The sequence below is a fragment of the Ostrinia furnacalis genome, unplaced genomic scaffold (assembly GCF_004193835.3).
Source record: "Ostrinia furnacalis isolate ACB-3 unplaced genomic scaffold, ASM419383v2 OfSCF6241, whole genome shotgun sequence".
NCBI classification, from domain to species: Eukaryota; Metazoa; Arthropoda; class Insecta; order Lepidoptera; family Crambidae; genus Ostrinia; species Ostrinia furnacalis.
The window spans coordinates 1-13,311 of NW_021136480.1; the positions used below are offsets into that span (position 1 = coordinate 1).

Consider the following 13,311-nt stretch of genomic DNA (forward strand, 5'->3'; position numbering starts at 1 on the left):
ACTTGGCCGGTTTTTTTAAGGTATATTCTAAGCACTATAACCTTATGCACATTATATGTTACTCCAGAAAAAACAACGCATCGTTTGATATACAAACCATTTGGATACGCCTCGTAGTTTAGTTATTATTCAAAAATTTCACTAAATCTCTTCTCCTGTAAAATTGCGTTTTGTCGATTGCGGCTTTATTCCAGGCACCCATCGAATTGTATTTTACTTAACGCACGAGTAAAGAAAATATTCGTTCGAAATAACTATTCTATCGCTCAATTGTCCTGAAAACTCTCGAGTTGAAATACCTATCTTGAGCCTAAAACAATATTACCTTATCCAAGTTTCTTTTACTACGGAAGACAATTAACCAAGCCTGTCATTGATGGATTGAATCCGCGCCCAAAGTCCGCCTTATCTTTGATTTTCATTAAGTAAATCTCTTTCACGAAAAAGGAGTTTCTTTTCGTCTGCTTTAGAATTTACACTAATTATCTCCACGGTGATTTATGGCATGTATTATAATGATAATGATGATGAAAGAGTAAGGATATACAGTAAAAGACTACTCACTAAGCTCGCTGACAGCCGGCGGCTTTATTTCAAAACTATAGCGGCTGCCCGTGACTTCGTACGCATGGACCTCGTTTAATTACTAATGATGTTGATAGGTGACGTTTAACGGCTTTCCCCGCATGAAAATTTACGAACGTCAAAATTTTTTGTCCAGCGCTGTAGATTTTAACCAATGACGATAGATGGCGCTTTTTACCCACGTCTTATTTATTTATTGAAATTTAGTTGGTCACATATTGTCATAAATTATAGCCTATATGTTGAAGTCACATATGTGTATAAAGTGACATCTAGTATCAAAAGATAGTACTGTTGTTTATGTTGGGTTTTAGTTGTTACAAAGTGATACTAGATGGCACTGAGGGTAGATTAACACGCGGTTCAATTTGATTTTTTCCATTTCCTTGGGTCAAGAGGAGCCCAAAATTATATGTCTGTCATAGTCTGTCTAGGTCTATCAAAGTAGAACAATGTAGTAGAACTCGTTTGAAAGCGAAATAGAATGATATAGTACATACAGTCCACGGTTTTATTGTAGCTACCTAGTACAGACCTGTTCATGGTCCTTGACGAGCCGGAATATAAAGGCTATTTTTGAGTGCACAGTGGTGAAAACCGCTGTAACCCGTACTCGCAGTGGATCGCTGCAACAAACCGAGTACGTGGTAGGTAGGAGGAGTACAGAACAGCTCCTGGATGATGAGCTGGTTCTTGGAGAACAGAACAGCTCTTGGATGATGAGCTGGTTCTTGGAGAGCAGAACAGCTCTTGGAAGAAGAGCTGGTTCTTGGAGTGCAGAACAGCTCTTGAATGAAGAGCTGGTTGGTGGAACAAGGAGCTGAATCGAGCTGAGGCAAGCAAGGAGTTCCTGGTTGTGGCCTGCTGCAGGCTCAGCTGGATCAGCGACTGAGGACAACGGGATCTACGGGCTTCACTACACATCGACAAAGAAGGTTTTCAGTGCAATCTATGTGTGAGTGAAGTGCGAACCGTGAGTACTTTGACGTTTACTAAGCAGGCAAATTTCAACCTTATTTCAAGGAACTTTATAACTTTAAAATATTTGGAACTTAAATTTATTTTGATAGGATTTTTAGAACTTAGAATAATTTTAGAAGTAGTTAGGACTTAGAATTTAAGTGGAAAAAACGAAGGTACGGGGACTCTATGCCCGATTTTCCATAGAATTTTAATGTTTCAAACACTTGTAAAATTTTCGAGAAGTGTAAGTACACAGAAAAAGTTCTAAGTTATTTTTTCGGTTTTAATTTTTGGACTTTATTTTTGTTTTGTAATCATTTATTTAACAATGGCTACTATGGAATCTCTAATTAACTATCAGGATGATTTATCATCCAGGATTTTCAAAGCTGAAGTTAATTATAAAAAGTCTCCCAAAGAACGCTTGACTAGAGATTACATAGACAACAGATTACAGGCATTGATAGAGATGTGGGCTGAATTTAGACAAGGGCATAAGGGGTTATTCCAGATATCAGATCCAAAATTGTTAAAAAAGACAGATTACATAGTTAACGACGTTTACGATCAAACAGAACAAGTGGTTTTGAGTTACAAGAGTGAATTGAAACAACGTATATCTGCTATGTCAACACCCACAGAGTCAGTAGACAATAGTAAGCCAAATTATCCATCTCAATCTCGAGTAAAGTTACCTGAGATTCATATTCCAAAGTTTGGAGGTAACTACTCAGAATGGATAACTTTTAGGGATTTATTTGTTTCAATGATACACAAAAACCAATCTCTCGACAACGTTCAACGTCTACAGTATCTAAAGGGGTATTTGACGGGAGAGGCCGAACAACTTATTCGGTACATACCTGTATCTGAGGTTAATTACGATCAATGTTGGATACTGTTAGAACAAAGATACAGTAATAAAAAATATTTGGCACACAACATTTTGAAACGGTTTCTAGGTCAACGTAATGCTACTACTGTATCTGCAGGCATATTAAAGGACTTTATTGATACGACCTCAGATTGTTTAAACGCGTTAATCAATTTAGGAATAGATGTGTCTACGTGGGATATAATGATAATACATCTGTTGAGTTCAAAACTAGACCCCGAGACACGCAAGGAGTGGGAACTGCACATTGCTATAACAGTAGCGTCTGATTGTTTACCAACTTACGATCAAATGAAAGATTTCTTGTATGATAGGTTTCGGGCTTTGGAATGTATCGAACCTAAACATTTCAGTAAACAGTCAGCGTCCAATGTGCATACCGGGCAGAATGTTAGTCATACTAGGGTTTTACATGCGACTAATGTTCAAAAATTATCTTGCGAGTTTTGTGGTGAGGAACACAAATTATGTTTTTGTAAAGAGTTTGCGAATTTGGGTTATGAGAACAAACGTGACTTTGTTATAAAAAATAAAATGTGTTATAACTGTCTAGGAAGCAACCATGGTGTAAAGTTTTGCCGATCACCCATCAATTGTCGAGTTTGTAAAAAACGGCATCATTCTTTGCTTCACTCAGGGAAAGCCCCCACTTCGACTGCTGGTTCAGGGTTTTTAGGTCAAGTAGTAGAAGAAGGTGCGGGGAAGGACAACAATCTGAAAGGTTTAGAACATGATACGCAGCCAATTGAGACTGCAAATCACATGGCATGTTGCGCGAAGACTAAGAGCAGTCATGTGTTATTGGCAACAGCATTGGTTGACGTAAAGTCTAGGACAGGCCAATATCACGTATGTAGGGCTTTATTAGATCAAGGTTCTCAAGCTTCGTTCGTGACAGAAGCTACGGTCCAAGGTTTGGGACTAAAGAAAATAAATGTGACTAATGTCATATCAGGCTTGGGTGATGAGAAACCTTCTGTGTTTTCTAGATCTATGGTTTCACTTACACTAAAATCTAAACTAGATCCGAGTTTTGAGATAGAGGTAGAGACGTATGTTCTTAGCGACATTACGTCATACTTACCAGGACAGAGAGTTTCTTTAGACAATTGGGTTGAATTATCGCAGGTTTATTTAGCTGATCCGCAATTTAACGTACCGAACAAGATTGACATTCTTCTGGGAGCAGACGTATGTAGTCAGATATTAAGGAATGGGTTGTTACGGGGTCCTACGGGTTCGCCAGTAGCACAGTGCACCACGCTTGGGTGGATAATATCTGGACCGATAAATACAGCTGCTGATGAAAATCGTGTTACAGTGTTGCATGCGTGTGTAGAGGATTTGGATTTAAAACGCTCTAAGGTTTTGGATATGGAAACTTTATTCACGTCAAGAAAGTTAACATCTAAAAAACAGCGACGCGAAGAAATCTTTGCAGCAACCACTCGCCGGAGTGCAAATGAAGAATACGGAGTGAAGTTACCATACCACGAAGAAGTGTCTTCCTGTAACCAAGAGGAAACGTCAGTCAGAAGATTGAACACATTTAGAACGAAGATTTATTACGGATACAACAAGCTAAAGAACAGAAGATACACAGAGGATAATACACAGCTAGAACACATGAAGTTAAAACAGGAAACTAAGTACAACACAGAACAAGCAGTATACTTACCACATGCTGATATGAAGGGAAATAGATCAACTGCGAAAGTGGTGTTTGACGCATCCGCAAGTGGAGTTAAACTGGGGAAGAAAGAATAGAGCAAATTAGGAATTTAGAACAAATTAGGAATTACAGTACAAAAAGGGATTTATAGTACAAATTAGGGATTTAAAGTACAGATTAGGGATTTATAGGACAAAAATGGTTATTAGAACAAAAAGATCAAAAGGGTATAATAAAGGAACAAAAGGACTAAGAAGGACAACTGGGATTTTAACGAAACTAAAAGGATGTAATAAAAAAAAAAAAAAGGAAGGGACTTACCTGAAACAGAAACAATGATGAATTTCAGTATTCGGTGAATTGCCGCTGCTGTCTGCACCTGTAAAAAGAAAAATTATATCGGTTGTATCGCGTCTATTCAATCTATTAGGATGGATAGCAACTTGCTTAAGTGAAGAAGTTATCAAGCAGTGTGGATAGCTGGAATAGGGTGAGAGCAAGAACTTACTAGGGATATAATAAAAGATTGGAATACTTACGTTACTTAACGAGTCAACACTTAGCTGAAGTATCCACGGTGGTATGCACTCGATCAGAAGATGCTTTGCAGGGCTGCAGGGATTCTCAGATGCCTTCAACGTTGCTTACGCTGCTGGGGTTTATTTACGCGTAATCATGCATCAGGGAAATTCCCGTTGGGCTAGTTTGCTAGTGTGAAAACTCCGTTACTTCGGTGACAAATGAGTAGGTATATCGCAGTTTAAGTTTTGTGGAGCTGTTTGAATGACTAAGTTGTTAGTAGTGTGTATAAAAGTTTTTCAAGGGTTTTTAAGAGAACAAACTATCATACACTAAACTCACGAAGTTAAAGGATTTTATGTTCATATAGGTACGGTAGACCAATCTTTGTTAGAAAACAGTTCTTCACTCTCTTGTTCAGTTCGTGATTTTTAGGTAGGTAATAAGTTCAATTGATATTTTATAGACATTTTACAATTTTCATACAAGATTTATTAACAGGCTCATAAAAGTTCTGAGCCGGCAGTCTGGGATACAATTTTGGTGTAGGATGATAAACTTGTCTCCAAGAACGTGGTTGTTTGGCAAGATTTTCTAGGACAATCCCTGAACTGATGGGATGACTTGTATTTTGTATATGTAAAATGTGCAGTTTTAAAATTGGTTTTTCACTGGTTAATAAGTAATTAACTGTTAAGGAATGTTATATTATTTGATTTACTAGTTTTAAGGTTTAGTTAAACGAGTGGTTTTAATATGTAAAGAGTTTATTATACGAGGGGTTCTTAAACATGGGTTTTTATACGCGAGGTGAGGGTTTTTATACGAGAGGTTTTATACTAGACATGTATGGGTCATAGTTAAGGACATTCTGTCCTTGGTGGGCGGCATGTTGAAGTCACATATGTGTATAAAGTGACATCTAGTATCAAAAGATAGTACTGTTGTTTATGTTGGGTTTTAGTTGTTACAAAGTGATACTAGATGGCACTGAGGGTAGATTAACACGCGGTTCAATTTGATTTTTTCCATTTCCTTGGGTCAAGAGGAGCCCAAAATTATATGTCTGTCATAGTCTGTCTAGGTCTATCAAAGTAGAACAATGTAGTAGAACTCGTTTGAAAGCGAAATAGAATGATATAGTACATACAGTCCACGGTTTTATTGTAGCTACCTAGTACAGACCTGTTCACTATATGTTAATCTGGGTTATAAACAATAATACTGTAAAGTTTCCACAAAATCCGTCAGTAGTTTTTGCGTGAAAGAGTAACAAACATCCATACATCCAGACATCATGACATCCAGATATCCAAAAATTTCGCATTTATAATATTAGTAGGACAATCATGTCGACGACTAATGGGACTTTCTATGTCTCATGCGTAGACTGCAGTAGGGCAAAAAAAAGTATTTTATAGACAGTATTTTTCATGAAAGTAGAGTCGTTTATTGCAATAGTTACCAGCAACCGACAACGACAAGTGGGATCAATTTATAAGTTCCGTTCAACTAGTGTGATTGCCGTTTCAGTGGTTCAATCAACCAATTTTACAATATAAAGAAAGAGAAAATTAAAGCTTAAAATACGAGTAATACCTACTTTCTTACTTAAAGGCACATAGTTTGTTTTCTCATCCTCGTTTTTAAACAATATCGATCTTAGTAACATCCAATATTCTAGCATAGGCCTAGTGGATTGGCAAAAAAAGTCACGGGTTGCAACGAGAAAGGTCTTGTACTTACTAAACGTAATTGAGCCAAAATAACCTATCCAAACAGGAACGTGCTCTGTTGACTTAGGTTCATCAAAGTTAATTTTAGAACGTTAAACAGTAAACACTTCCCATTAAGTCATCGCCGGACTTAATGCGAGACCGTGACAAACTTTAACGTATGTTCGGGCCCTTACCACGTAATTAAGGGATGTTTCCTACGCAGTAAAGATTACTAACTACGTCAATATAATAATGATACTCGTACAAGTACTTTCATGGCTTTATTTGAGCAATAGCAGTCCATTCGTTTGAAGATCATTGATTTATTATTAACTAGGAAAGAAATAAGTTTTTAACATTTTTAATCTTGATCATCATTATAGATCGTTTGATCCACGAACACGCGCCCCACCATTCTTCCGCTAATGTTTGAGTGTTATCGGTACACACTAAATTATCCATGAGTGCACACGCTCACTATAATAATGATACTGGGATTGCTCGGATCAAACTCCCCGCACCCCGCGCTACCCTCGACAAAAAATTGGTGGGGCACATCTTCATGGATGAAACGAAATCCAGCAAATCCACACCAGAAATATTCTCCCTGGATAATTTTCATTTCTGGTTCAATAATGATAATCACGATAATCTTATAATAATGAATGATTAATGAAATGGGTACGCAACTATGTAAATATTATGTACATGATAATTTATGCGACCGTACACTTATCTGTAATGGCAGATTAATAACTTGGCCTAAATAATGATAATGTCTAAACAACCGGACGGGCGATTATCCATGCAGTGCAATGGGCGTGCATATGCTATGCAAATGGATAGTTAATTCCAGTGCATGCGCATGCCGAGATAAAGGCCGCGATCAAACTCACCTTTGCCTACGACTCCGCCCGTGCTGAATTTATTATTATCAGATAGCGTTGTTAAAGTTTGATAAGACGATATTGCAAGTTTCGTTACTACGAGTAGGTATAATATATTTCCGTGAATAAAGAAATGTGATCGGACTTTTGTGTTTTTGTAGGTCAAAGTCAAAGTCAAAATTTCTTTATTTGTTTAGTTTAGACTAATAAATAGTTCTTACAAAATTCGTCATTTTGCTCTTAAGGCTTGGTATTTCTTCTAAAGTAGGTATTTCGCGCTGTCAAAATCTGCGCGCGCAATTCTTCGCCGAAAACAGCGCGTCAAAGAGCTCCCGCCACAATTTCCAGCTACACAGTATAGAAATACGCAGTTGGTTAGGTTAGGTTGACTTCCTTCCCTTCAAGCGTCACACTCACAACACTTTCTAATAGAAATCATATCCAAGTGATACAAATTAAAACACCTTTCAGACTTTTTGGGAATATATTCTAGAATCGAATAAATATAAAATATAACTGCAGAAGTAAACACTGTTCAAAGTGGCCGTGGCGTCGCCCGACCTTCTGGAAGTTCTGCGCCGGCTTAAAGAATTTCAAGATTACGTCACCCGACCTATCGGTAGGCCCTTGGGAGCTTGAGCGATTGGAATTTTTTTTTATGATAAGTTACTCTTAGTAGCGATTATTTAGAGCTTGGATAATAAATTTAATTATAGTTGTTGCAATTCACGAAGCTTTGCATGTGGTTAATAACATTAATCAGTATAGGTACGCATCAATTTTGTTCAGTCTCTTTGTTTATTAATAAATAAAAATATCATACTAAAATTGCAGAAACATATTTGTTTGTATTGGTCTGGGTGTTTTCTTTCTATAATATGTATGACGTATGTACGGGGTTCTGTACCTATCGAAAATTGCTATAAGCATCACACGCGGTTACCTGCGTACCTCTGTGCACTCATGGGAGTTTAAGCAGAGGTCCCTAGAGTTTGACTTTGAGCTTTGTTTATAGTCATTACGAAGCAGACTGATGGGAAACTGCACTGTCTTGAATTCGAAAGGGTAATTTGACGGTGTTTGGGGAATTCTAGGAATAAATACAGAGTCTCCTCATTGAGATTGAGACATTTCAATTTGAGATTTCACTTGACATTGAACACAATCTGAAATGGAGTTTTCAAACACTTGTAAAAATAAAAAGTAATTAAATCAAAGGCACTAAGTAGTATTGATATCAACTTCGAAGAAAATGACTGCCAAAATTACTTTCTACCCGTTCCACACGTCTTTCATGAATTATATTAAGGTATTGTTAAACTAAATTTCAAGTAGATTGAACCAAGGAATCACTTTGTCCCATACAAACTTTGCCCCCTTTTTTCACCCCCTTCATTTCATGACCCCATTTCGGAAAATCTTTTCTTATGAGATGCCTACGTCATAAAAAGAACACACCTTCCAACTTTCAGGTCTCTACGATATCCGTCAGTCATTTAGGACAAAGCATTTTTATTAGTTGTTCAAAACTCTATCGTTCCAGGTATGTCATTGACAGGAGGGCGCTACTATCTTAATGGGTTATTCATTAGTCCACTTGACATTTCAGAATCGTTTGACTTTAGATACCTAAGCGATTTGATATTCGGAGTCTTTTAATGAAATCAAGTTCTGAAATAACTTGAGGTGTTGTACCCGATCAAGCTTTTCATTGCAGGACAGTTAAATAGTTTTATTATTAGTTTCTTCTCTAAGTCTTAATTTGTCAGAGTAGGTAAAGGCTCCATGAGAGCAAAATTTAGCTTTATAATAGTTTTTAATTTTTTTCTTGAAATATTTGACGCCTTGTAATCTCTTGTAATCTCTCGTTAATATAGGTCCACACAAATAAAGAATGTTTGACTTCGACTTTAATAATTATGCTCTTACATAATTATAAATAAACTAGCTTTCCGCCCGCCGCTTCGCCCGCGTGGAATTTTTTGGTTTTTATATAACTTATTACACTCAGATATAATGTGGCTTTCTATTGGTGAAAGATTTTTTAAAATCAGTTCAGTAGATCCCGAGATTACCCCTTACAATTTAACAAATATACAAACACACAAACTTTACCTCTTTATAATATTAGATTATAGATAGGTAATTTGAAACCCTATTTTGTTTTATTCTTTTTTTTATTTTAAATATTTCACGATCCAAACTAATATTTACTGTAAGTAAATGCTAAATAGTAAATATTAGTTTGGATTGTGAAATATCCTACTAATATTATAAAGGCGAAAGTTTGGATGTCTGGATGTCATGATGTCTGGATGTTTGTTACTCTTTCACGCAAAAACTACTGAACGGATTTTGTTGAAACTTTACAGTATTATTGTTTATAACCCAGATTAACATTATGACGATATGTGGCAAATAAATTTCAATAAATAAATAAGACGTGTCTAAAAGCGCCATCTATCGTCATTGGTTAAAATCTACAGCACTGGACAAACTACGGTATGACGTTCGTAAATATTCATTCGGGGGAAACCGTGAAACGCCATCTATCAACATGGGTAAAATGAGGTAAAACATCATATCTAACGGGGGTAAAACGAGGTCCACGCGAACGAAGTCGCGGGCGGCCGCTAGTTTATAATAGGTAGCTTTCCCTCCGCAACCTTATTGGTATTCCATGTATGTGTCTTTTAACTGAGTTCTGTTAAACATTTCATGTAAAATTTGTCCAATTATAACTCTATTTACATCTGCATCTGTAAGCAAGGATTCATGTTCTCCAGCCCAGATGCCGAGTAAACAGAATCGTCTTTCAGTGACGTGCAGCTGCCCCTATATTTGACCCACTGACCTAATTTTTTATTATTTATTTGTGTCAGTGTGCTCTTCTAAAGAGTGAAGACGATTGTATGTAGGTACTATTAAAATGTAATTTTAACTCATTGGTTTTGTCTCATATTTGAGGAATGTATCATGAGTAGAGTCTTAGTTTAAAAGGATGCCAACGATTTAAATTTCAATAGGTAGACAAAATTCAGAATTCTTAATTATCAAAAATTTTAGCTTTCTCCAGTAACACTGGTATTATTATACTGTGACTCATCAAAGTCATCATTGTCAAAAATATTGACAAATCGAGAACTGTCACGGCCAAAAAACTGGCACGCGTCCGTCCTCCGTAAGCGCCACCGCGCGACTGATTGAGATTGTCCAAGCCGTCATGGGCGATTTTTTCCACATTTTTTAACATAGTAACTAAATAAGACGCAATATAAAAATTTCATCCGTTAAAAGCCCTCAAGTTATTTCTGAACTTTAGTTTAGTAAAAGATTCAGAATCTCAAATCGCTTATTTTAAAAATAAAACCATAATTAGAAAACGAATAGAGGTAACTTTGGGAATTTATTCTATCGAGTCAACTTCATCAAATCGTGTTTCCATCCGTTAATAGCCCTAGAAAATATCCTCAACTATGCCCAAAAAAAATCTTAGCCTTTTATTTTACTGTTTAGTATCTCAAAAATGAAAAATGAAAACCTCATTTTCGCCATTTTCTCTGTTACCCGGCCTTAAGGAGCCTCTACATGTCTCATAATCTTTTTACCCTACCAGCGCTTCGAGACCAACCAAGGACCTAGGTGGCTGACAATCTGGTGAAGGTCACGGGAAGTACCTGGATGCTTGCAGCGCAGGACCGGTCGTTATGGAAATCCTTGGGGGAGGCCTTTGTCCAGCAGTGGACGTCATTTGGGTGAAACCAACTAAGAGAGTTGTGTTGTTTCAATCAAAAGATGTCCACTGCAGGACAAAATGCCATCTCCAAGAATTTCCACAACTAACTTGTTCTGCGTTGGCTGCATCCAGGTGCTTTCACCCGTAAGCTTTCACTCCAGAGCATGACACATGCTGAGCGGTGGCCAATTTTGGTTCTAACTTGTACTTGCTTTTTGTTATCTGTGTGTTATATTTTAAGTTAAGTTGGAACCAAATAAATGTTTTTCTTTCTTTCTTTCTTTCTTCCCGCAACCTTCACTGACGAGGCGGACCGACTAAATAGTCGATCCACCGAGTAAGAGGCCTGACTGCCTTATTTCCTTATGTTATTCCGGTCCGTGGTCGTCATTCGAGATAGGAAAGTTCTCTAATTCACCTGGTTACTTTTTCAGTTTCTTAGTAGTTATTTTACTGTATTTAATAATCACGACTCACTCGTGTATGAATCTGAATAAATACTTGTTTATTTATCTTCGTTAGTCCTTTCTTTATGTTAACATTTTCCAAGAATTGGTAAGCTCCAATACACTCTCGAGCCAGCTCAAGGTTCTCAAGTTCAAAAACGTTTTTAGGTATTTCCTGCTAAGTATATTTCACTGTGTACTTATTTACAACAATGAGGCTCCCACAATGCTTTCTAAGGTCCTCAGTTCTCTTGCTTCGTAAAGAGGCTTACTTAAATTGTACAAAGTGCCCAATAAGATTCTTTAGTTAACGTTTTGTTTCACTGTGCGTGAATTTGTGTTAATTTTGACATTGGCCAATTATTTAATTTTATTTAATTCTGATATTTTTATTGTTTTGCTTCACCTATGTCCTTTAAAATTTTACTTTAATGTAGGTATTCTTTCTTTATTTTCATGAATGATAAAGGTGCCTACAAAAATAATGCTACCTATAGCTAAGCACACTTACAGCAATTTTTTTATATTCTAAAAATTCTAACTTTTTAATCCTTTTTAATATGTAATCAAATTACTGCGAAATCACTCTTGAACTCAAAGAGCGAAATCCGCTTTTTCCTCACTTTCAATAAATTTCGCCGAGGCATTGGATTGGACAGAAGGAAAATTGCTCAACAATCGAGTCGGCAAGACTTCTTATGACTCATTAGCATTGGTGATAAATTGAACCCTTTATTAAAGACTTTTGGACGAATCCGCAATTTTCACGCCCTTCTGTTTTTGAAGATTCAGAGGTACCTATTCCGCTTAATTTTTTTATCATTTCTTGATCAAAGGATGTTAATTGACCTCTATTGAATGAACCGAATTTCAATAACCTTTAATTACTGAATCGTTTGATTTCCAGGATCAGCAAAAATTGAGGGTTGTAAACCAAGAGCTAAGCTCCCTTCCCGTAGTCTTTGTATACTTTGCCCTTTCCACACAACTATCGAAAACTGCGTTAAGTTAAGCGAGCAAAGCTAAACTAACTTTGCTTAGCTCTTGGTCTGCAATTCGAATAATAAATGCTACTAACAAAAAGCAAATTAAGTTAAAACGTAAAATAAGGAGACACCAACAGACAGAAATAAAAATAAACAGCGTAAAAAGAAGAATAAAAACAGACTAGCACGTCGCGCCTTTCTCCTACTGTTATGTTAGATTGAATTATGTGGTATAAAAACTAAGTAAGGGTCTGTGGTATGAAAATTCAATCCGTCCTTAACACTGCAGTGTGATTTTAGAGTCTGCACAAAATATATTACAAATCCAGACTAAGTAAAAAGTAAAATCGAGCTAAAAAGTCGGAGATCATACGCAAATTACAGTTTCAAAGATGTTGATTCCCGCAAGTCCCTGATTGAATTAGAAGACAATGAGACTGTGTTGTGCTAGTGCTACACTGTTCGAAATAGTCTCCCTTGTGTACAAGAAGAGAAAACTCTGTCATTATTGGGAATATTTTAATCTTCAGGTTAAAAATCAAATGCAACTTGAAACTTTGCAACTCTTTAAGTATTTAATTTAGACATACGCCCACATTGGCAGTGGTAATGCTGCAGCTACCTAGCTGTAACTAGCTTTTCATTTCTCATCATCATCATCTCAGCCATAGGACTTCCATTGCTGAACATAGTCCTCCCCCAATGTTTTCCATGTTTCCCGGTTGGTAGCGGCCTACGCCTTCCTGCTACTTTTACGATGTCGTCGGTCCACCTTTTCATTTATTATCTACCTTTATTATGTTCTGTTCTACTAACATTAATGGTCATAAATAGATAGGTATACCTACCCATTACCGTGTTTAAATGGTTTCGCCAGTAGTTGTCCATAGTAAATACACATCAA

The 13,311-nt window shown here is 36.7% G+C and overlaps 1 protein-coding gene across 1 annotated transcript; it reads left to right on the forward strand.

Moving 5' to 3' along the window:
- The first annotated feature begins 1,876 nt into the window (after window positions 1–1,876).
- LOC114362168 (uncharacterized) lies at window positions 1,877–4,210 on the forward strand. Its single transcript, XM_028317455.1, has one exon. It carries the CDS (start codon window positions 1,877–1,879, stop codon window positions 4,208–4,210), a length of 2,334 nt encoding a protein of 777 aa, XP_028173256.1.
- Window positions 4,211–13,311: the final 9,101 nt, after the last annotated feature.

Bases quoted from the DNA above. Each gene is read 5' to 3' on its own strand.
- LOC114362168 (XM_028317455.1), top strand. From the start codon at position 1,877: ATGGCTACTATGGAATCTCTAATTAACTATCAGGATGATTTATCATCC.